We start from the raw sequence: 26980 nt of genomic DNA, 5'->3' as shown, positions 1-26980 counted from the left end.
TCCATCCGAGCATTGCTTTACTTGCAATCCCAGAAAGTAGTTTAGTTCTCCCATCATGCTCATTTCAAACTTGCCTTGCATGAGAGTTGAGAACTTTTCACATAAAACAGAATTCGTGCTCCCGAAAATGATATCATCAACATAGATTTGTACTAGGAGAATATGATCATTAACTTTGATACGAAAGGGTGTCTTGTCTACGGCTCCTTTCGTGAAACCACAGTTGATAAGAAAATGTGAGAGTGTATCATACCAAGCTCGTGGAGCTTGCTTTAATCCATATAATGCCTTTTTGAGATGATAGACTTTTTCTTGTTCACAGTCAACCGCAAATCCAGGCGGTTGCTCAACATATACTTCTTCTTCAAGAAGTCCGTTTAGGAAAGCACTTTTGACATCCATTTGATAAACTTTGAAGTCTTTGTATGCTGCATATGCAAGAAATATTCGTATAGCTTCAAGTCGTGCTACGGGGGCGAAGGTTTCATCAAAATCAATTCTTTCTTCTTGACAGTATCCTTTAGCAACAAGACGAGCTTTGTTCCTAACAATGAGTCCATCTTCACTCATTTTGTTTCTAAAGACCCATTTGGTTCCAATAACATTTTGATGTGTTGGTCTCATGAAAAGTTCCCAAACATCATTTCGTTCAAATTGATGAAGCTCTTCTTGCATGGCTATTACCCAGTCAGGATCATTTAAAGCTTCTTTTATGGATTTTGGTTCCATTTGTGATAGGAAACAAGCCATCATATTTTCATGCAAAGATGCTCTTGTTCTCACTCCTTCTTGAATGTTTCCAATTACTTGATCATGAGGGTGATCTCTTAACCATCTAAGATCGGGTTCAAGTGCGTTTTCCTGATTTTGTACGTTCATTTTAGGGATGTCTGGTAGTTGAACGTAGATCATAGGTTCAGATGATGCTTGAGTATCCAGAATATTCTGTTGTGCTCCATTGTTATCTTGAGCTGTAGCTTCGAGTTCAGTGATCTTCAACTGAAATTTCGTGTAGGAGGTTAAGATGTCTTCGTCGTCTGAGACTTCTTCTTCATTGAGTTCTTGAGAACGTTGATTCGGATTGACGGATGATTCAACACCAACTGGATTTTTCTCAGATTGTTCATCGAACTTGACATGTATGGATTCCTCGATAACCATTGTTCGTTTGTTTAAGACTCTAAAGGCCTTACTTACTGAGGAGTAACCCATGAATAATCCTTCGTCCGCTCTTTCGTCGAAGGCTCTCAGATGATTCTTTCCATTGTTGTGAATAAAGCACCTGCATCCAAAAGTATGAAAATAACTACACTAGGCACTTTACCTTTCCATAGCTCGTATGGAGTTTTATTGTGGAAATTGTTGATCAGGGATCGGTTTTGTGTATAGCAAACTGTATTTATAGCTTCGGCCCAAAACCGCTTTGGTAATCCTGAGTGAGCAACCATTGTTCGTGCTGCTTCTTTAAGGGTTCTGTTTCTTCTTTCGGCTACTCCATTTTGTTGTGGAGTTCGTGCTGCCGATAGTTGATGAAAAATTCCATTTTGTGCACAGAAATCTTTTATGACCTTGTTGACGAATTCAGTTCCTTGATCTGATCTTATTCGAATGATTTTGATATCCTTTTTGGTTTGTAGTTGTCTCAAGATTTTGCTTGGCTAGCTTATTGATTGTCTTCAGATTTAAATGACTCAATTTATTGTGCTATTCCTGACTTAGACCTGCATTACTCTTAGCCACAAAACAAACGTTAGTGTTAAAAGAATTCCACAAAATTATGTACATATTTTTCTTCCGTTCGCCAGTTAATGCTATCTCGCCATCTCTTGTGTTGACTATTTTGCATTTGTCCTTTGAGAATTCGACTTTGTAGCCTTTGTCACAGAATTGACTTGTGCTTAGAAGATTGAATTTTAGCCCTTCAACATATGATACATCTTTGATGGTTATTCATCTTTTGATGATATCTCCTGTTCCACGAGTTTTGCCACTAGTGATTGCTATAATCTGCAAGCGCACAGAGTCAATCACAGTATAAATTCTTGGAGTATTCCAGGGTAGATCCCACGAAGAACACTATTAACTGTTATCTTAAATAACCAATTTGTTGATAAGGAAAGTCTCAAATATATAGTATTAATGTAATTATAAAGAATATTTATGAATTAAAACCAAAGAAATTTCCAATTGAGAGAAGACTAAGGATTTGGGGTTCACCTATTAGATAATTAACTAACTCTCTTAAGTATTAATTCTTATGACTATAGTGATGATTGCTTCAAATATATCCTAATACTCCGTCGAGCTACTAGGTTGTATCCAATTAACTGTGATCATCCGTCGATATCTCACCAACATTAATTAAATCCATTAAGCAACAATCAAATATCACCACAAATACCTAAAGCTATGTCTAGTTTAGGTCAATTGTGTTTATCTTACGAGTTCTAGGTTCATAATTCACCTGTCAGTTCTTCTTATGAACCCTAATATTAGAACTATGCAGTGGCCAGTCACACAATTCACAATTAAAATACATAAGATAAATACAATCAAATTCAATTATTAAACTGAAATTGGAAGAATCAACACATGAAAAATAGTCAATTAATCTAATCTAGGTTAATCCAAATCCCTAATTAAAGTTCTAGCCAAGAATCATATTTGAATGTATGGAATGTTCAAGAAATAGCATTCTGAAAATTTGAACAAGAAATAAATAGGGAAGAAAAATAATTCAAGCCTAAGAGATGATAGCTGAAGTTCCGTTGCCGACGGGTCGCCGCTGCTCCCAACTTTCGTACTCTCCTCTATTCTTTTTCTTCCTGTTCCGTTTCGTCTCTGCCGTCTCCTGTTATGTTTCGTCCCTACCCTAATTCCCCTTTCTCTTTTCCTTATATTGCTGCGCCCATTTGTAAAAGAAACAAACAAAATTAATTTTAAAACCAAACCATTATAACCTAATGACATAATTAACTTAATTAAACTTAAGTATTAAAATACTTATTAAAGATATAATGGATAATAATACCAAATAAAATTAATACTATAGATAAAATAAAACTCTTATTTAAATTAATAGAAATGCAACATTAGACTAATATTTATTAAAACTCATCTAAACTAGTCTAAATTAGTAACATTTAACTAAAAATAATATTTATAATATAATTAACCCTAAAACTTAATTTAATAAAACAAATCACTTACTAAAATTACTCTAAATAATGCATAGAAATTACGCTTATCAAACTTCCCCACACTCAAGGTTTTGCTTGTCCCCACGCAAACTTATGCAATGAAATCAAACTACCAACCATAACCATGTCAACTAGGCATTCAATTCAAGGAGATGGTACACACATAATACTTCATGAGAGTTCAAAGTCATACGCACACAAGACAATAGAGAATAGTAGTCCTCACGGTTGTTCACTCAATCTCTCATAAATATATGTATAAGAAAGGCACACACCATCCTCTATTGAGAGTGCACTTGCCATAGGCTTGCTTGTCCACCAAAACTCCGCTACCAAAATTATATGAACAACACGAGTCAAAAGGTCTTTATTTATGGGTTGTAATGGGGCCAAGAATATGTGGTTTAAGAAAGAAAGGATATAAGGAAATACAAATAAAGTCCAAGGAATCAGTAGAGCCCTAATTTCACCATATCAAGAGCAAGAACTTGTATTCTACCAATACAATGAACTCTACCGAAACAAGTCATCACTACTTCATTCTCCCTCATCCTTTTCACTGATAAACTCCCAAAAGAACTTCAAAATCTCTTCTCTTTTTTTTTTTTTTTTTTTTTTTTTTTTTTTTTTTTGTTTCTGGTAAAACCGAATAAATAGCTCCTCATTGCCATATCACCCTCAATGGTACTCTTCCCATAATCATCAAATTCCTATCATGCTCCATTGCTCATAAATCATTTTAAGAATAAAATGAGCACAAAAGTTTGGGCTAACAAGATTTTTCAACCCACAAATTAGAACATATCATTTTGTTCTTTTTTCCATTTTCATTTTCTTTGATCACAACCAATTCCTCACCCAAAGCAACCCAATTGTTGAATCACCTCTCAACTCCAATCTCACCCATACTTCATCACTTTTGGTCATCTTGCACAGATAAATGAAATAGTGACAACCACTGACCCAAGGACGGGTTAAGAGGCTTCTTTTTATAAGCTAAGGTTCTTTGAAACTGGCTAATGAAGAAAAATGTCTTATATATTTATTATAAAGCTCAAAATGGTTCACTAGGGGAAAATTAACATGTATAAGGATGTGGTCATTTTTAAGGCCATAAGGCTAAACCCTAATGCCTAAACCATTCTCGTGTCATCATATAACATGTAGCTCTGAAATGGTATGAAGCAAGTTCTAGAAGTAACACAATCAAAGAGGGCAAATAAACACTCAAAAAGAAAATAAGTTGCAGTGGGCAACCTCTAGGCTCAAAAGCTCACGGTGTGACAGAATTTGACTACCAACTCTATGCAAGCATACATATAGCCAAACACATTCATTGATATTATGCACTCCCAAAAACTAGAACTTATCCCAATCAACATAGTCATTAGAAGGCATTTTTAAAAACTTTATTTTGCTAAGAAATTGCAGAAAAATGCAGAAAATTAGTGCAGAAAAATGCAGATTTTTAGTGCATAAAATGAAGAAAGAAAAACGCAGAATTTTTTTTTTTGTGCTGAAAATTTTGCAGAAAATTGCAAGAAAGTGCATAAAATAATTGCAGAAAAATGCATAAATAAAAATGCAAAATTTTTTCCGTCTCCTAAACTTTCCCTTCTCCACACTCAAACTCAACATTGTCCTCAATGTTAAATAAGAAAGCAGATATGAAAAAATGAAATAAGCAGGAAACTTCCCTGTTAATTGCCAGTTTCTTCTAGGACTGCCTTTTGGTGAAGGAACCACGAATGGTCTCTTTTTATCTCTTTCAATCACAATGACCTCATAGGAACGAACTTTAGTCACCATGAAAGGACAAAACCATCTAGACTTCAATTTCCCTTGAAAAAGCTTAAGACAAGAATTAGACAACAAAACTTCTTGCCCTACATTGAATTCTCTCCAAAAATTATTTTTATCATGCCAAGCTTAGTCAATGTTCTCCACAACCTCTCTTCTTTTGCATGAAGTAAATGAGCATAATAAAACTTAAGAAAAGTATCATTGTCACTCAAAAATTCGTATTTGAACTGCAATAAAGGTGGTTTAAGTTCAAGTTGATGTAGTGTTTCACTAGGTGAATGCTTAACAAATTCTTCTTCTGAAGGTTTCTCAATAACATCAACAAAAAGACATGATTCATCAAAAGTTGGTAATTTTACAGCTTTAGAGATAGAATTCCTCTTTTTCTTTACCTACTCTAAAAATCAGTTTCCCTAAAGGCATATCAATTAATACTCCTCCTGTTAACAAAAATGGCCTACCAAGTATAAGGGATGTATCTGTATCACTACCCATGTCCAAAATCAGAAAATCAGCAGGAAAATAAAATTTACCAACTTTTACCAAGATATCCTCCACTACTCCAAGCGGGTAATTGACTGATCTATCAGCAAGTTGAAGAGAGATTGTTGTTAGCTTCATTTCAGCTATTTCCAACTTCTTGAAAAGAGTTAAAGGCATAAGGTTAATACTGGCACATAGATCACATAAGCATTTATCAATGACAGTATTACCAATAGTGCAAGGAATAGAAAAACTTCCTGGATCCATTAGCTTTGGAGGTAATTTGCTTTGCAAAATAGCACTACACTCCTCATTTAAATGCACAGTTGCAAACTCTTCCAATTTCTTTTTATTAGACACAATTTTCTTAATATACTTGGCATAAGATGGCATATTAGCAAGTGCTTCTGCAAAAGGAATATTAATTTGCAATTTTTTAAAAACCTCTAAAAATCTTTTAAAGTTATTGTCCTGGTTCCTCTTTTGTAGCCTTTGTGGATATGGAATTGGGGGTACATAAGGTTTTACTATAGAAGAAGTGAGGTTTTGATCACTAGAATTCTCTTTAGGCACTTGATCCTCTTCTTTATCACTCTCTTTTTCAACCCGCATGGGTTCATTTTCTTTCATTACTTCATTCAATATCTTACCATTTCTCAAGGTGACAGTCATAGCTCCTTCCCTAGGGTTTATTTCCGTGGTACTAGGAAACTTACCTCGATCTTTTTCTGCAACCAATTTAGCCAACTGACCTACTTGCACCTCTAAATTATGAATGGATGCTTGGTTGGACTGAGCAACCTTATCAATTTTTGCATCCATTTTCTTCATCATAGTGTCCTGGCTAGCCATGTATTGCATGAACATCTCCTCCAATTGAGGCTTCTTCTCTTGAGCAGGAAGTTGAGACTGTTGTGGTGCAGGTGGCTGCTGGAAATGTCTGTATTGCTGGTGCTGGAATCCTGATGGTCCCTGTTGCTGGAATCCGGGTGGTCCCATTGGTCTTGCATTACCATTACCTTGATCTCTCCATGAGAAGTTAGGGTGATTTCGCCAACCTGGATTATATGTATTAGAAAATGGATCATTTCTTGGTAGTTGCCTACCCATGTTGGATCCCATGTAATTAGCTTCCTCATAAGATGGTTGTGATGACTTTGCATTCATACAGATAGAAGAATTATGACCATATGTATTGCAAAAAGCACAAAATTCTCTATTCGAACTATCACGAGTCATCAACAAGTTAATATGTTTAGTCAATTCAGCCATTTGTGTTGTCAACTCAGATTGTGTGCTAATTTCATGCACAGTAGCTCTTCGACCTCTCACTGCCTTTTGTCGAGAATTACTAGCTAAGCTCTCAAAGATAGCTTCTAACTCATCACTATTTTTATCACCTGTGTATCCACCTGCAGCAGTATCTACAAGAGACTGACAATTAGGAGTTAAACCATCATAAAAGAATTGTGTCAACAATAACAATGGAAATTGATGGTGTGGACATTGTGTCAAAAGCAATTTAAAACGATCCCACGCTTCATGAAATAACTCAGCCTCTCTTTGAGTGAAAGTGCATATCCTACTCCTATAGTCCATTGTCATTTGAGATGAATAATATTTAAACATGAAAGCATTGTAAACATCGTCCCAAGTTCTTAAAGAACCCTCTGGTAAATTTAACAACCATTGCCTAGCATCACCCCTCATGCAATATGGAAAACATTTCATTCTAAGCTCTTCTTCTGATAAATTATTTAAAGGTAAAGTTTGTACCGTACTATAGAGCTCTCGCATGAAACCCAAAGCATCTTCACTTCCCAAACCGTTAAAGGTAGGGAGCATATTCAGATGGAAAGTCTTGAGTTCATAATTCCTAGTTGCATCAGATAATTGAATGCAAGAAGGGTTAACAGCTATTACCGGTCTTTGGATGTCACGAAGACGTGGTTGAGCTACTTGATTTTGAGGAAGTGGAACTATTGGTGGTACGGGGTCATCTAGTTGACCCACTCTATTGTTTTCAGCCATTTCAAACCGCCTTCGTACCCTGTTTTTTCTGCAAGTACGCTCAATTTCAAGATCAATAGGAAATAATTCAACGTTCTTATGCCTTTTTGATCGTCTTAAGTTCATAAACAAACAAAATAAAAATAGAAAAACAAAAACTAAATAAAAATAAAAATAAAAATAAAATAATAACGAACCTAACACTAAAATAAATTTGAAAAGAAAAACTTAAAGAAAACAGTTTAATAAAGTGTTCCCCGGCAACGGCGCCAAAAAACTTGATTGCTATAATTTGCAAGCGCACAGAGTCAATCACAGTATAAATTCCTGGAGTATTCCAGGGTCGATCCCACGAAGAACACTATTAACTGTTATCTTAAATAACCAATTTGTTGATAAGGAAAGTCTCAAACATATAGTATTAATGTAATTATAAAGAATATTTATGAATTAAAACCAAAGAAATTTCCAATTGAGAGAAGACTAAGGATTTGGGGTTCACCTATTAGATAATTAACTAACTCTCTTAAGTATTAATTCTTATGACTATAGTGATGATTGCTTCAAATATATCCTAATACTCCGTCGAGCTACTAGGTTGTATCCAATTAACTGTGATCATCCGTCGATATCTCACCAATATTAATTAAATCCATTAAGCAACAATCAAATATCACCACAAATACCTAAAGCTATGTCTAGTTTAGGTCAATTGTGTTTATCTTACGAGTTCTAGGTTCATAATTCACCTGTCAGTTCTTCTTATGAACCATAATATTAGAACTATGCAGTGGCCAGTCACACAATTCACAATTAAAATACATAAGATAAATATAATCAAATTCAATTATTAAACTGAAATTGGAAGAATCAACACATGAAAAATAGTCAATTAATCTAATCTAGGCTAATCCAAATCCCTAATTAAAGTTCTAGCCAAGAATCATATTTGAATGTATGGAATGTTCAAGAAATAGCATTCTGAAAATTTGAACAAGAAATAAATAGGGAAGAAAAATAATTCAAGCCTAAGAGATGATAGCTGAAGCTCCGTTGCCGACGGGTCGCCGCTGCTCCCAACTTTCGTACTCTCCTCTATTCTTTTTCTTCCTGTTCCGTTTCGTCTCTGCCGTCTCCTGTTATGTTTCGTCCCTACCCTAATTCCCCTTTCTCTTTTCCTTATATTGCTGCGCCCATTTGTAAAAGAAAAAAACAAAATTAATTTTAAAAACAAACCATTATAACCTAATGACATAATTAACTTAATTAAACTTAAGTATTAAAATACTTATTAAAGATAGAATGGATAATACTACCAAATAAAATTAATACTATAGATAAAATAAAACTCTTATTTAAATTAATAGAAATGCAACATTAGACTAATATTTATTAAAACTCATCTAAACTAGTCTAAATTAGTAAAATTTAACTAAATATAATATTTATAATATAATTAACCCTAAAAGTTAATTTAATAAAACAAATCACTTACTAAAATTACTCTAAATAATGCATAGAAATTACGCTTATCAACTAGTTTCACCTCCGAAGATGACTTTAGGTCAATCTACTTCCTTGAAATTTCTCAACATTGTTTTGTCACCAGTCATATGTCTTGAGCAACAACTATCAACATACCATATAACTTGTTTGTCCTGCAAGAAAGATTATATACTTTTAGGTAGCCCTTGAGTTTCGGGTCCTTGAGGGTTAGACGTCAGCTTTGGAATCCACATGAACCTAGAGTTTCCTCGACTCATCCTTGGTCCTTTATACCCATTAGATGTGCGGTAATCATAATGGATACTGGCAAAGGTTTTAGCATTATATCTCTCGTGAAAATATTCTTCAGGAGGATTTTCATAATACTTGAAATAATTGTTTTGTTTACGCAGATGAATTATCTCAAATTCCGCTCTTGATAGAGGTTCTGGGTAATCAAACCAATCTTCCTCTGATGGCCCAGTCCATCCATTGCCATAACCTGATCCTTTGAAGGATCTTTCGTTTTGTCTGATTCGTCCATTCTTCGGGATTCCTTGGACAGGATTCTTTCGTGTTGGTTTTGGACGATACTGCCTCTAGTTAACATTCGGCCTATTCCTAGATTGAATATTCTTGTAAGGCTGACCCTTCATATGGTTTAGATTTTGTCTTTTGCCATTTGGTCCATTCCTTTTGACATATTTTTGTCTAGGATTGCCTTTGAAAGATCTTTCATTTCCAGGACCCACAACTCGTTGTACAGCCTTACCTTTCGGTTGGCTTGTTGGTTGTGGTGTGGCAACATCGTTAACTTTCGTCATAGGCTCAGACACCTGGGTTGGACCTTGAACAAATGCAGCTTGAAAACTCTCGTGAGAATAATCATTAGTGGATTTGTTCAAGCCGACTTGTGAAGATGAGCTGGGGTAAAAACCAATTCCCGTTCTTTCCCCGGGCAATCTAGATTCATTCACCATTCGGTCCATTAGATTGGACGAATTGTTGAATTTATTCAAGATTTCACGCAATTCTTGCTCTCTTTTCTCTTACTGTACACTGCTCTTTCAGAGCGAGAACATTTTCCTCAAGATACTTCTTAGCAATGGTTAGCTTTATGTTCTCAATTCGAACTTGTCTTAACGCATTGTAGCTAATCATAAGCTGAGAGTTCTCCTCCTTTAGTTTAGAGTATGTGCTTTCAATTACATTGAACCTCCTTATCATTTCGGAGACTGATTCATTAGAGGTTTGACTTTTTACAGAACTAGACTCTGCTGAATAACAAGAGGATGATTGAGAATTTACCTCATCATCATCGGCCATTAGGCATAGCTCTTCTGACTCTTGGCTAAACAGACATAGCAGCCCTTTTTCTTCTTCAGAACTTTCGTCCTCTGAACTCGAGCTTGAGGAACTGCTTTCGGCTTCAGCAGTGTCAGATGGTTCGTTAACTACCATGGCTTTTCTTCTTCTTTCGTTTCTAGAGTTCGTTGATTCTGGCTTATCATTTCTTTTGAAGTTTTCTCCAGCTTCTTTGGATGAACTTTTGGTAGCATTTCTGTCTTGGTGGTTGCTCACAATTAGATGAGGGCAGTTTGCCTTGAAATGTCCTGGCTTCCGACAGTTGTAGCACAGTAATTGTGAGTCTGAGGCTTCTGACTTTGAGGTTTGAGGTGAACTCTCGTGCTGCCTTCGGTGTCCCGAACGTTGAGAATCTTGGAAGTTGTTCTTCCTCATAAACCTCTTCATCTTCCTAACAAATAAGGCAAATTGTTCGTCAGATAAAAATTCACAGGAGTTAGATTTTGACCTGTTGGATGTTAACGCTTGCTGGTTGGCTACGAGAGCTATGTTTCTCGTTTCAGGTTCTTCCGCATCTTTCGATTCATGCTCAAACTCGTATGCCTTAAGATCACTGAAGATCTTGATTGTGCTTGTAGTCTTCATGTCTCGGTTGTCTCTCATTGCAATGACCTTCATTTCCCAAGACTTCGGCAGGCCACGAAGAATTTTCAAGTTCTTTTCTTTCTCAGTCAATTCCTTCTCGAGATCTGACAAATCACCCATGAGTCTGGTGAACCTCAGTTCCATGTCCGTGACGGCTTCATTTGGCAGCATCTTGAAGTCCTCGAACTTCTTCATGGCGACTGTCAGTTTGTTGTCCTTCTCCTGTTCATCTCCTTCGCCAAGGTTCATTAGAACGTTCCAGATCTCCATGGCATTCTTGCATTTTCGGACTCTAGGGAACAAGGAATCGTCGAGAGAGTTGTAGAGAATGTTTCGTGCTACATTGTCCAGGTTCGCCCTTGTTCTTTCCTCTGAGGTGAGTTGATCCTTTGGTTTCGGTATCATCTGCGCAGCACCTGTTCCTTGAGCTGCAGCCTGTGTGTTTGCCATCATGACTGTGATTGGTCCTGTGGTTATTACATCCCACATTTCGTCATGGATTGAAGAGAGAAGAGCCTGCATTCTCACTTTCCAGTCATCAAATTTTGAGAGGTTAAACGCAAGCTGCTTAGAGCGGTTAGCATGATCCTTTTCCATTTTTAGAAAAATGTGCAAAGATGAAAATATGCAAATTTTCAAAAGCTTTTGATAAAGGATCTACCAGGTAGTAAATGCAAAGCCTTTACCGATCAAGGTATTGGCTCTGATACCACTTGTTGGTCCCAGTAGGTTATAACGAGAGTCTAGAGGGGGGTGGGGGGGGGGGGGGGGGGCTGAATAGACTCTTTTCATATTTTTTCAAGTAACAACCTTTCGACGTTACAGCGCAGCGGAAATATGATGTGAAAATAAGTTGCGAAAGATAAAAAGATAGGGAGACGAGAGTTTTATAGTGGTTCGGCCAACTTTGCCTACTTCCACTCTTCTTCCACAACTTATGGAAGGTTTGCACTATCACTCGTTAGTACAAATACACAAGAAGCTTCCTTGATCACTAAGTCGGACAGCTTCCTGCAGGTTTTTCAACTCAGTGAGTTTACTTCGCCTCTATCAACGTCTTCTTCAGAGTTGAGGTTGGTAGAAAAGGATTCTGATTTCTCCAACGTGGTGAAGTCTTGATTGAATGGAGGATGATCACTTCTTCAAAGATCCAAGACTTCTTCAAGGTGGAAGATAAGAAATAATGAACTTCTTCAAATATCTTCAAGCTGGTTCACAAAAAGCTTGATGAGTACTTTAAGATTACTTAAGAGCTTTTTGCTTGGAAGTGTTGTCGAGTGAAAAGAACCAGCACCTTCTTAGTTGATGAAGGTGGGTTTATATAGGTGAGGGAAATTTCATCCGTTGGAGGGAGATGAAATTTCAAACCTATTATCCAGTGGGTAAGGACCGGGGAACTTGCTGCATTAAATGCTCCATTAATGTGGTTTGTACCTTATAGTCATTGAGGGCATGGATAGCCTTAGGGTTTTGTCTTTTAGCTTCAAGGATGGTACAACTTCATTTAATGCTCCTTGGTATGAGTGTCCCACATGTTAAGGTCCTTTTTTGTTCCTAGGATGGTTAGACAGCTCAGACAGAAGATACATTCTTCTTGTTGTAGAAGAGAATGAATGTCTTAATAATCGTCATAAAGGTAGCTGTCTCTTCGAGGTGGTTGATATCCCTTGATGAACTTTCGTTGTTGACGCTTCAGTCTTCTTGCTTTGTGTCTCTTTTCATTTTGATAGCCCTAACAAGAGAACATAACTCGTTTTCGTGTGTTTGTCTATCTTAACATGAATTACAATGTGAGTTATGGCAACTTTCGTCTAGAACGAAAGCAGCGATTAAAAATAACGAAGGTTAGGGGTCTACATTCTAGGTTACATTGGTATCATTAAAATCCTAATACAAGTGTTCCTAACAAACATTAACATGGAATGCACACCACCGACTGTGCTAATGTACACATTAATGCAAGAGTCTGTTTTATAAATATTGTAAACTTAAAAGTTTGCAATAATTATAAATTTGACCTTATACTATTTTTTTACTAATACCCACTACTATTGAAGAATCCTAATGAGTGGCAATGATTAGTCCTGACTCTTGACTTGTAGACCTTGTTTGTCTTCTAAATCACACAGAATGCACAGATACGGAGACCATAATGCACACAATATTGCAAAATATAAAAATCTTACATTTAAATGTGACAAAAATAATACTCAACCAAATATAATAAAAGTGACATAATTAATTATTGTGGGACCAAAAGTTGAACTAATTCATTTATTATAAGTAGTTGCAACAATAAGTGGTCCTCAACAAGACTATTCAGTGATAAAAATAAACTGCTTCTGATGGATACCATACAGTGACAGGAAATTTGAAGAAAGAAATATTTTGCAATTGATTATGGACTACGACAATATAAATATTTTTTGGATGGCAAAGGAAATTCTCTTCACTATTAGAGGTTATGCACTGCATAAACACTCCTGTATACTACTACCACATTATTCTTTTCTTTTTCTTTTTTTAAATGACGACGGAAACCTAAAGTCACTATTTGAAGGTGTGTACTGAACTTTTTAAAAATAATTTTTTTTTTAATTATTTAATTAGTAATAGATCGTAACGAAAATATTATTGTGATTATTATTATTATTATGAAAATAGTTGATATTTTTCTTTGTGGAAACAGTTGTTTCAGTCGAAAATCAATATAATGGTTAGACATTGTCGTGGTACGGAGTATAATTTAGTGCACTAAATAATGATGTAGAAGGTCCGACGTGTTAAATTGTGGAACATATATATGAGAAGGTCAATGCTAATAATTTCGAGTCATTAAATGAAATCTGTGAGGTGTTACTGCGTTAGGGCGTATCATTCATGTCAAACTGATGATTAATCACAATTATGTTACTGTTGACTTCAATATATTGGAGGAGTTCTACAACATAGACTCCCAAAATTCTACTCCCTCATTTATACTTCCTGAGGTGACAAATCAGGATTGGTTATTTTCATCAAGTGGGTCCACAGAAAATGTCTACATCAAAAGCATGTAAGAGGGAGTACAAGTTGGGAGTTTAAAATGGGAGTACACCAAGTATTATGGAGTTCTAGAGAGCTCTTTAGCAATTATTATCTCTTCTAATAATATTGTTTTATGAAAAAAAAGAGTTAAATAAGTTACAATATTGCCGTCAAGCACTTTGTGCTCAGATGACAATTCTATGACTCCCCTTGAGAAAAGATCATAGAATCGAACTCCAGTGGTGGGGTCTTTACTTTTTGGACTGCATTGGATAGAGAAAGTATAGAACAAATACGGTCCAGTGGTGCGGCCTTGACTCTTTGGACTGCATTGAATAGAGAAAGTATAGAACAAATATTACCATAATATTTAAAAAACCATGGAATTTGGTAGGAACGAAATTGCAATTCCATCCTACCAAACACCCCATTATTGCGTGGACCACGGACCACACAACTATGTGGACCATGGTCCAAAAACGATGTCGTTTTGTGTAAAAAAAAAAAATTATGCAACCCACTGAACATATATTTTTATAACTCATAATGTACATTATTCTAAAGCATAATGCACATTATTCTAACTCATAAAGTACATTATTCTAACTCATAAAATACATTATCTTATCCTAGAAATTTCATTATTCTAACACATAATGTACATTATTCAAACACATAAATTATATTATTTCAACACATAATATTCATTATTCTAACTCATAAAGTACATTATTTGACTCATAAAGTATACAATGTTGTTTTTGGACCGTGATTTACATAGTTGGGTGGAACTTGCCCAATAGTGCAAAAAGTTATTGGATTTTCTTTCTTCCTTAAACCACAAACAATATATGTGGGTGGAAGGCCCAATTCTTGGCAATGTTTTCCCCAAATTGATAATATCATTAATGTGAACTAAAAACCAGAGTATGGACTATGGAGTGACCAGAAACCTCAATCACAACCAACCAACTCCATAGGCCACAACTATTATCAAAATTCCACATAAAAGATGCATCTATCCTTCACATAAAATAAGATGAAAGGAATTTAATATTGTATCGTGCATGCTTCAAGATTTTCTTGTGCAAGGCAACAAGACAAATTATACTATGAACCATGATCTACATTGCAATGTGAATATCAGATAAATATTCATTTTTAGGTAGTATACCAAATCAATTTAGACTTTTAGTATTGCCGGGGATTATTCCCCTGACTAACTTACATGTACATACACATGCCCGATACCCGGTCAACTTCCCAAGAGGAACTATTTCCAACCATAACCGATCTTGGAACTGATCGATCCGATCACACTAGAGGAACGAGCATATGCTCAGCAGCCAATAGTCTTTGCCCGCCTGAAGGATAAGCCCCGATCATTTTAGCTCAAAATGAGCTGCCCGACCTTCTCCTCTTAAACAGTTAAGTCTTTTCCCCTAGTCTAACCTATTCGCAACGGATACGAGGATGCCAAGAATCTTAGCACACGTGGGAGAATCAGCAAAGCCCCCAATCTTCCCCTATTCATGGAATACACATGTCGCGCATGCTGAGCCCCTGACATGTGTTTCTTTCAACCCCTATAAATACTGTATTAAATGCTAGAGGGGAACTTTTTGGCATTTTCCACATAGCCATTATCAGCTCGGGGCCCTCTGACCTACTGCCACCTTTCCCGAGCTAAGTAACTTAGACCAACAAATAAACAATTAAAGGATCCACCTATAATCCGACTTATTATATGTGCGTATTTGTGGTCCCATACGTATTTATCACATCAAGTATACAAAAAGTGAACTTTCAAAAATGAACATTCAATATCTTAAAAATCAACCTTAAGTATATTAAAAATAAATCTTATGTTAATGGTTAAATTGTATAATGATCGGGCAGCAAGTGGGTTGATTATATTGAGTATTTAAAATAGTGGGCACAAAGAACATCAATCATATTACAAGTACGTGTGGGACGAAGTGAAATTATTTTGTAGCTTGTACTGGCCCATTTAATATAGCCCAACATTAAGGTTCTGGGCAAATTATGCTGTGGACCCGTGTCTATTATATGTATGATGGACACGTTGTACATTTATAATTTCTATATTTTAGATTTATAATTTTTATACTGTAGATTTATAATTTCTAAACTGTAGATTAATAAAATTTATAATGTAGATTCATAATTTCTATACTGCATATTCACAATTTCTGTACTATAGATTCATAATTTCTGTACTGTAGATTCATAATTTCTAAACTGTATAGTTATCAAATTATGAACACATAGTTATCAAATTATGAATTTCCAGTACAGAAATTATGAATTTGCAGTATAGAAATTATGAATCTACATTATAAATTTTATGAATCTACAGTACAGAAATTATGTTTGTGCAGTATAGAAGTTATGAATCTACAGTACAGAAATTATGAATGGGCAGTATAGAAATTATGAATCTACATTATAAATTTTATGAATTTACATTATAAATTTTATGAATCTACGGTATAGAAATTATGAATCTACAGTATAAAAATTATGAATGTACAACATATCCACCATGCACATGATGGACACGGGTTCAGGGCATAACACTCCAAGGTTCTGTCTTCCTCTGTTGATGCAAATCAACCGGCCTACAAAACTAGCCCGATCCATATTTTTGGGCAAATTGTGCTGTGGAATCGTGCCCACCTTGCAAGGTGGGCACAGTTCCACAATGGTGTCGTTTTCAACGAAAACGACGCCGTTCTAATTAAAAATAATAATTATTTTTCACTTGTCATTAACGGCATTTCTCTCTTTGCAATCGCTTTATTTCGTCTTCGCAGTACATAAATTATGAATTTACAGTACATAAATTATGAATTTACAGTATAGAAATTATGAATTTACAGTATAGAAATTATGAATCTACAATATTAGATTTGTGAACATATGATAGAGCTATATGTTCATAATTTTATAAATATATGTTCATAATTATAGATCTATATGTTCATAATTTTCGATGTTCATATTCCAAATTGTTGAACTCTGTATTCACAAATCACATAACTATATTATGAATCAACGATATAGAAATTATGAATCTATAGTTTAGAAATTATGAATCTACAATATAGATGTTCTTAATCTACAATATAGAAATTATGAATGTATAGTATATAAATTATGAATTTACAGTATAAAAATTACGAATCTGCCCACCTTGCAAGGTGGGCACGATTCCACAGCATAACGCTTCATATTTTTGGATCATGAATACAAGATACATTTTTAATATACTAAAAATAAATTATTTATGTATTGAATGTACATTATTTAATAGTATACAAAATAATATACTTCCAGCATCTAAATAATGTACTTTACGTATACAAATAATGTAGTTTTAGTATATTAAAAATGTACTTTTTATATATGATCCACACACCTCTTTGGACCATGGTCCATGAAATAATGATTGATATTCTTCGACAATTTTTTATGTGGACCATGTATACAAGATACATTTTAATATATTAAAAGTACATTATTTGTGTATTGAATGTACATTATTTGATAGTATACAAAATAATGTCTTTTCAGTACTCAAATAATGCACTTTGAATGAATACAAAATATATTTTTAATATATACTAAAACTACATTATTTGATACTATACGAAATAATGTACATTTAGTACTCGAATAATATACTTCCCATGAATATAAGGTACATTATTAATATACTAAAAGTACATTATTTGTGTACTCTGAATGTACATTATTTAATAGTGTACCAAATAATGTATTTTATTTATATAAATAATGTAATTTTAAGTGCATTATTTGTGTACTCTGAATGTACATTATTTAATAGTGTACCAAATAATGTATTTTATTTATATAAATAATGTAATTTTTATTTTATGATCCACACAACAGTGTAGACTATGGTCGATAGAATAATGACTCATACTCTCCGTCTCTCAATATCGAACAAGCTAGATACCCTACTTCTATCAATCACAAACCACCATTTCCTATTACATAAGATATAAGTGTAGACTTTTTTTTTTTTTTTTTTTTTTTTTTATTGTAAAAAAAATGTTCAAGTTTTTATATGATTTTTTTTTTTTTTTTTGGTTTTAATTTAGAACTATGTTTATTAGTAGATATTTTCTATTTTCTTTCTTCAATTTTAAAAAAATTTCTTCCGTTAGTAAACACTCTAATGACATCATAAGGTTAAGGAGTTAAAGTTTTCATTTTTTTTTCATTAAACTTGTATTATTTCAATTTTCAAGTGAGTCCATATATTATTGTTGGACCTCTTAATGAAAACTCTGTGCGAATTTTTAAAATATAATTTGTTAAAACTATATAAATACATTTTAATATAATTAATTATTTCATTTAAAAAATGTTTGACAGTATTATAAAATTGTCAGGACTTATATTTTAAGTGAATGTATATTGAGTTTATTGACTTCAAGGTATTGTTTTATTAAGAACGATTTTAGTGAAATTTTCCAGCCCCCAATCACATGCTTCGGCACTCGACGTAGCCGACCGTTGCCAACACGGCAAATTATTACGATTACGTGGGCCATGGTCCACACAATGATATGTGTACTATAGTAAAAAGTACATTTTTAATATACTAAATGTACATTATTTTTGTACTGAATGTACATTATATAATATAATGTACACTCAGAACAAAAATAATGTACATCCCCTGAATACAATGTACATTATTTTTATACTGAATGTACATTATTTTACAGTAGACAAAATATGGTTCACACAACTTGTGTGGACCATGGTCCACACAATAATGATTGAACAGTGCCAACACGGCAATTTATATCGTGCACCAGGGAGAGTATTGCATTGTGCGCCCTGGTGCAAAACAACGACGTCGTTTTGAATTTTTATTTTTTTATTTTTGGAAATTTCGCTTTCTTGTGCCGGCGGTTAATTTTCTTTTTTAAAAAAATCTCATGTTTTGAAAATGTACATAATTGTATAACAAAATACACTTTTTTTTTTTTGAAAAGATAATACACATAATCTAACATAATACATAATACACATAAACTCTTAACATAATACACATAAACTCTTAGCATAATACACATAAATTCCCTATTTTGAATGTACGTAATTGTATAAAAAAAATGTACATAATTATATTAAAAAATGTACATAATTGTATACCATAATGTACATAATCGCGTCAACTCCCTACATAACTTACCAAAACGGTATCGTTTTGGAAGGCACGGGACGTACAGTTCTATATGCGCCGTAGTGCAGGGTATAACGATTGTGCCAACACCGGACATTTATGGGATTATTTATCTTCTATTATTTGTACACTTAAATGAATTCATCGCAAAAATTTTAATGTTTATCGCGAATTAAGATATATTAGATTTGGAATTGAATTTTTCCATGAACATTTCTCCACCACTCAATGTAATGTGTAATATTTGAATTTTTAGGCCCCGAAAGGGGTGATCAAATGGGAGATCTAAGGGATCGATTGAGCAACAAATGGGACGAGGGGCCAGCCTCGGACCCCATGCTCCCCCGTTCGCCAAATCCCCAAGGACGATGCCCCTTCCCCTGATACAATCCCGAGATTGTATGGATTGCTCTTCTTTAAGTCAAGAGCTAAACTCCAAAAAGTGAGGAGCTGAGAGAAGAGATATGATTGTGCTTTGAGTGACAGTTTAACTCCAAATGACTATACTTCGAGTGATAGTCTAACTCCAAAAAAGGAAGATAAAGAAGAGATTGTCACCAGACAAATTCAATTTATATTCTTCAATGCCATCCTTCAAATACATAGGTAGTTATATATATATATATATATATATATATATATATATAGAAACTATCCACTACCCCACTACTTGTATAACTACCTAGTAAATGCCTAAAATAGTGGTTATCCCACTATACAACAATAACAACAACAACAACAACAATAACAATAATAATAATAATAATAATAATAATAATAATAATAATAATAATAATAATAATAATAATAATACAACTCGAAAAGTTGGAGGTTGATGATGAATATATTGAAAATGGCCAAAAAATAAGCACCCGAGGTCCAAGAGCGCATAGCCCCAGGCCCAATAAGATGACCTGGGGCTCAAGAAGCAGCTGACCCGTATCAAGAAGGTTGTTCAAGCGAAGAGGGGCGATCCGAACCAAGGGGGTCCGAGTGAAGAAGGAAACCCAGACTGAGCGATCTGAACTAAAGATCCGGATAAGGCTACTTGAGTCAGGTGCAGTGACCCGTGACCTAAGTCTTGGGTCCGGGGCACGGCCTTCTTAGCTGGCCTCGAGCGATCGACATTCTACCCCGAAGCCCGTCTCTTAGGCCGGGGTGGTCGAATTTGGCCTAACCCCCCTCAACTCACCGTACGGGTTTTGACGTAGCATTGTTTTTTTTTTTTTTTTTTTTTTTTTTTTTTTTTAAATGCTACTGACTCTATTACATTGTATATCTGTTCAAACATACTTTCTCAACCTAATGAAGCACACAGAGTCAACAACACCTCCACTGATCATAACCTCCCACATGAGAGAAGTCACTAAATGCCATCCCACGCCATACTTTTCAATGCTATTGTATTAATTCACTACTTATTACTACAATTATTATTTTTACCATTAAAATTGCATGTGAGCTAAAATTTTATGCATAATGGATCTATCAAAGCTAAAAGATGAAAACAAAATGGGCACGATTTTGGCTTTGTTTTCCAACCTTAATAACAAAACTGAGATAATATTCAAAATAGTCCCTTAACTTTGTGATAATTCTTCAATTGGTCCTCAATTACCAATTCGTCCAAAGTGATCCTTTGACTATGTAAAAATTTACTCAATTTAATCCTCAACATAAGTAACGGAGGACTAAAATAAGTAAAATTTGACATAATTAACGGGCCAATTTGGATGAATTGATAGTTGATGACTAATTTGAGAATTATGAAATAGTCAAGTGCCCATTTTAGGAATTAATTCTAACAAAACTACTAAACTATATGCCGATTCATAATCTCCATGGGCAAATTATGAGCATAATTAGTATTTCATTCGTCCTAATCAATTATACAAGTACAACAAAATTACATGTGGGCTAAATTTTGTCATATCACGTAGAGTAGTTAATTTCAAGGTTCTTGGTTAAACTTTATGTGATTGATACTTTAAAGACAATTTCAATAAATTAAAGATGTTATGGCTACTCTTTAATTTACCAAGATTGAAACTTAATACAATTTCAGTCAAACAAAGATGTTGTGACTACTCTTTAATTGACCAAAATCATAATCACATCGCCAAAGACTATTTAAAGCATAGCAACCAAATTATAACAAAATGTGATAGACAATTTGCAAATATACTCCTAGGAAAGTTGGTCGGGATGAAGCCTCATAAAAAACTTACTCATTAGATAGAGTAGCGTCTCAAGGGAACTAGTAGCACACGACGTTTAAACTAGGACCATAGAACTAGTATTCCTTTCCAAAAAACTTTTCCGGTTAATGTATTCTCACAATATTTAATGTATAAGTATTTGGGGGATTTATACAAAATGTAGGTTCATTTATGGGTATGACTTTAAACAAGGCAAATTATTTTGGCGAGCTGTCGTAGGCTCCCAAATTAAAACCTTATACACGTAGTAGTGAGAGTAAGGATTGTTTACACGAGGAGTAACTAGTTTAGTGTATGTGCTAAATTATAAAGGGAAAGGGGAAAGACTCGATTTTGGAAAAATAAGAAAAACATATATAAGCAGAACAAGAATTCAGAATTAAGAAAAAGATAACAGGTTGAAAACACTTGGTCTAGAAAACATTCACCACCAGAATTAGTATTGTTCATCGATTCAAGGATTAATTCAAATGCACTTGAGCTTTGTTGTGGGAGATTGTCTCTATTTTTCCTTAAAAATTGGGGATATTTTAAAGAATTTACTGTTTTTACGACTAATTTTATTTATAAAAATAGATAAATAAATAAATAAATAAAGAAGAAATGAAGAAGAAGAAGAAATTTTTTATTTTTTATTTTGGTAAGGAGAAGAAGAAGATATTAATTCCTTACTATACCTTACAATGTTGGTTTGCTTTATTTATTTATTTATTTTTTTGGGGGAGGGGGAGGGGGAGGGGGGGGGGGGTATGTATTTGATTAATTTGAAGCAGCAAAAGCGGCAAATTATGCTATTGACCCGTGTCCATCATGTGCATGGTGGACACGCAATAAATTCATAATTTCTATACTGTACATTCATAATTTTTATACGGTAGATTCATAATTTCTAAACTGTAGATCAATAATTTCTATACTGTAGATTCATAATTTTTATACTGCACATTCACAATTTCTGTACTGTATGAATCTACATTATAAATTTTATGAATCTACAGTATAGAAATTATGAATCTACAGTACAAAAATTATGAATGTGCAGTATAGAAATTATGAATCTATAGTATAGAAATTATGAATGTACAGCGTGTTTACCATGCACATGGTGGACACAGGTCTACAGCATAACGATCCAGCAAAAGCATAAACATATAAATTGGTATTAAACAAGTATAGTGAGATATGAAAAAAGGCTTTCAGAAGTTGAGGGGGCAATCAAGCATTAGATGGTGGCGTTCTCATGGCAGTGTTCCTTTCATAATATTATTGTTACCAACTACGGGCCGGGCCTAGCAATGTCTATACACATACACGTTTAGCGAAATATGTGATCACCACATATCCACTTGCGCTGCACCTACTATACAACATCATCCCTTTTTTATTTTATTTTATTTTTTTTACGAGTAAAACTTACTATCATTACTTGAACATAGTGTACACTAAATAGTCCGCACGGGATTAGCTCACTGATTCAGTAAGCAGTATTTCAGAGAAGAAATCAAGGTTCGAACCTCGACAGCGGCAATATTGAACATTTGGCCCTATCTACTGAGCAGTGTGGGGGTGGGGAATCACATCTTAGCTAAACTTCTAGGATAATGAAAATATAATTAATATCAAAGCTTTTTAAGAAGAATTTCGAACTTATACACCATTAGATTACAAGGTATATACATGCTTAAATTATGTTTCTTAATTTTTTTTTTTTTTTTGAAAGTTACTGGCTCTATTACATTGTAGTATCTGTTCATATACTTTCTCAACCTACTGAAACACAAAGAACCAATAACGCCTCCACTGAGGCTCGAACTCATAATCTTTCAAATGGAAGTCCAACCCAAGTACCATTGGACCACATAGTCCTGGTTATGTTTCTTAATTTGAGTATAATTTAATTTTAAATTAGGGTTTAGTAAAACTAACTAACATGAAAAAAAAAAAAAAAACCAAATAAATACAACTTTACTTTTATTTTAATTCCTGGAATGACAAATTAAAAACATTACTTTAATTTAACGTTGTGTTATTTATTCTTGCAAGCATATTATTATTATTATTATTATTATTATTATTATTATTATTATTATTATTATTATTATTATTATTATTATTATTATTATTATTATTATTATTATTATTGGGATATTAATTATTTTCATTAAATATTTATCTTGTAAGCATATTCTCCCTTTAAAGCTCTAATACGTATAAAAACATATTTCACTAATAACTCTCTTAACCTAGTGATTATAAGTAAGACCTTCGAAATTAATTAGTCTCTACATTTTCATTGCATAATTATAATCGAAAGAACTTATAATTATGCTGTAGTTTCATTTTTAAATTTTAAATTGCAATATGTCCCTATTTAAATTTTAAGAATAAATTTTATGTAAAACCTTCTCACGTGAGACTGTATTATAAGAAGCGTATAATTTTTATTTTTATTTTTATAATTAAAGTGTAATAATTTTTTATGAAACCATAAAATGTATTTTTTTTTAATGTTACTGGATCTATTACAATGTAATATATGTTCATATATTTTCTCAACCTATTGAAATACAAAAAATCAATAACACCTCCACTAAGACTTGAGAATTCACAACTTCCAAATGGAAGTCCAACCCAGATACCATTAGATCACATAGTCTTGGTCCATAAAAAGTGTTTTATTTTACTTAAAAAGGTATTACACCTCTCATGTGGAGTGATCTCGCACAAGACTTATTCAAATTTGAATATATATTATAAATATGCCCATTTTTTTTTCACAGTTATCAAATTATTGAACAGTAATATAACTCTACCAAAGACACATTGATGTGGGGTGAGTTTTTCTCTTTTTTTTTTTTTTTTTTTTTTTTTTTGGAATCTTTTATTTTGCAAATATAAGCTTTTGAATTGTGAGCCCTAGTGTAAGTGAAATAATTTACACAATATTGGCTATTTTATTTAGCTGTAGCTTTATTAATTTTAATTAAGAACTTAATTATTGTTGTTAGAATTATTTCATTTTTTGGACCATGTGATTACAAAATAAGTGGATGGTATGCCTTGGTGAATAAAGTCTACGGATGAAGCTTTCAAAGAAATAAAAAATGTGGCTGTGGTTTATTCGAACAAGGAAAAGCAAGGAAAAGGGCTACATTCAAGGATCACAAAGGAAGCTCATTATGTGCTATAAAAATGTGCTGTTCGAAAGAAGACATTGTCAACTTTAAGATTATTATTTACGAGAGCTATTCTGATTTACAAAGCTATTCATTTTAATGTGGTTTATTTAATCTGTACTACATGATCAGTACATGGTACTGCTAAAGTATCTTGTGAAGATTGTTCGGGTATTCGTGTGTCAGTCCTGGATAGGTGTTAGAAAGAGTGGTAGTGGTAAAGGCTGGAGGCCATCTTCATTTACCTCTTGTAATACTCATTTTGGTGAACATCTATAGTGGATTGGGCAGACGTGGGTTGCTCCGCAGACGTAGGAGAAGGAGCTCCGAACTGCGTAACAATTTCTTTGTGTTTTTAATTTACTTTATGTTTTCTGCTGTTATTATTTACACTTGCTTAAACGAGTCTAATTAATTAACGAAACTGATGCATAACTTAATTAACGAGTAAAAACACATTGCTTTTATTTTTCAAGTATCACGGTGCAATTTCACCTAGTTTTGCAGAAAATCATGCGCAAATTGTGCTTTTCGTGCACTGTCGTGCCCACTACATGCACTAATTGGGCGCGTGAAAGTTTTTTTTTTTTTTTTTTTTTTTTTTTGACAAATTATTTTTTTTTGTTTGTATTTTTCTCCCATTTTCTCTCTCTTTCTCTCACTTGGCCCGACAAAACCCCCAACAAAACCATGTCTATTGAAGCTGCTCTTATAACAATAATCAGCTAATTACTTAATAGCTCTCAACTTTCAACTAATAATTAGCTTTCAGTTAATTTTATAACTACACTTGCCAAACAGAGTCATAGTCTTGTATTTCTACATCTACAATTCTAATAAGAGCCAATAATGCTAGACTCTTAACTGGAATAAAAAAATATCGGTAGTATTGTTTCTTAAAATGAATGGTTCATATTATTTTAATTTTAGTATTTTTTTAATGATTTTTCTTATTTACCCTCTATTATATTATTTTCTTCCCTTAAATAACCTAAATTCCGTTAGTATAAACTTTAGTAACGGAATATTCCGTTAACTATTTACACTACTGGAAATTATGGAATTTTCGACCACCTGAAAGTGATCTTAAATCAAGTCGAAAGCCTTGTTTCGACCACTTTTGGTATCCGGAAAAACCTTTGTTGCTATTTCCGACCACTTTTTGCTTTCAACTTGATTTAAGATCACTTTAAGGTGGTCGGAAATTTCATAATTTCCAGCAGTGTTATTATTTTTAACTTATTAATTTCTATAAAAAAGGTCTTAGATTTGAACCACATCCCAATTAGAGTTGGCATAATTGTTAAACAAATACTTCGAATATCTACAATCTACATACAAATCTAATAAGAGTCAATAATGTTAGGCCTTTAACTGGAACAAAAAAATGTCGGTAGTAGTTGTTTCATAAAATGAATGGTTCATATTATTTTGATTTGTTTCTTAAAATGAATGGTTCATATTATTTTGATTTTAGTATTTTTTTTAATAATTTTTTTTATTTACCTTCTATTATATTATTTTCTTCCCTTAAATAATCCTAAATTCCGTTAGTATAAACTTTAGTAACGGAATATTCCGTTAACTATTTATTATTCTTAACATACTCATTAATTTATATAAGAAAGGTCTTAGGTTCGAACCACATCCCAACACTGCTGGAAATTATGGAATTTTCGACAACCAAAAAGTGATCTTATATCAAGTCGAAAGTAAAATGTGGTCGAAAATAGCAACAAAGGTTTTTCCGGATACCAAAAGTGGTCGGAACAAAGTTTTCGACTTGATTTAAGATCATTTTCAGGTGGTCGGGAAATTCCATAATTTCCAGCAGTGCAATTAGAGTTGGCATAATTGTTAAACATATATTATCAATATGTTAAAATGTATTAAAAATATATATAATATAAAATTTAACATAAACTTTGGTCAAATAATTAGCCCGGCTGAATACATAGCATTCAAAGTTGACCATCAAAGATTATAAATAAGAAACTATAAAAATCATTTGATTTTCTTGAATTAAAAAAAAACAACAACAAATTTAGTTTAAGTTTAGTTTTTTATTATTTTTTTGTTTTTACGTTTAATTAATCTTCTTTTGATTATTTAGAACGAAACTTAATATTTCAATTATGCTTTTGCATTATTGGAATTATTTAGGTCATTATGAACTTATGGTATTAATATTTTTTTGTATTTTTTATAATGATACAATTGCAAATTACTTTACAAATATTATACCATTATTATTTTATCCCACAAAATTGTTCTTACAACATTGTCAGACATGCGCGACCTACTACAAAGTTGTTGATCATAAATACAATTACACATGGACTCTAAAACGGTAGGACCATTTTTCAAATAATTGACAATGTT

General features: G+C 33.3%; 1 protein-coding gene across 1 annotated transcript; it reads right to left on the bottom strand.

Moving 5' to 3' along the window:
- Window positions 1–5366: 5366 nt before the first annotated feature.
- Window positions 5367–7517, bottom strand: LOC109167860. Its single transcript, XM_019316931.1, has 3 exons — window positions 7263–7517; window positions 6352–6920; window positions 5367–6168 (listed from the first exon to the last, which is right to left on the bottom strand). Exons 1-3 carry the CDS (start codon window positions 7515–7517, stop codon window positions 5367–5369), a joined length of 1626 nt encoding a protein of 541 aa, XP_019172476.1.
- Between the last annotated feature and the right edge of the window lie 19463 nt (window positions 7518–26980).

Source organism: Ipomoea nil, unplaced genomic scaffold, assembly GCF_001879475.1.
Source record: "Ipomoea nil cultivar Tokyo-kokei standard unplaced genomic scaffold, Asagao_1.1 scaffold3170, whole genome shotgun sequence".
In the NCBI taxonomy this organism is placed as follows: domain Eukaryota; kingdom Viridiplantae; phylum Streptophyta; class Magnoliopsida; order Solanales; family Convolvulaceae; genus Ipomoea; species Ipomoea nil.
The sequence above is the reverse complement of the archived record's forward strand: the minus strand, read 5'-3'. Positions and strand labels throughout refer to the sequence as shown.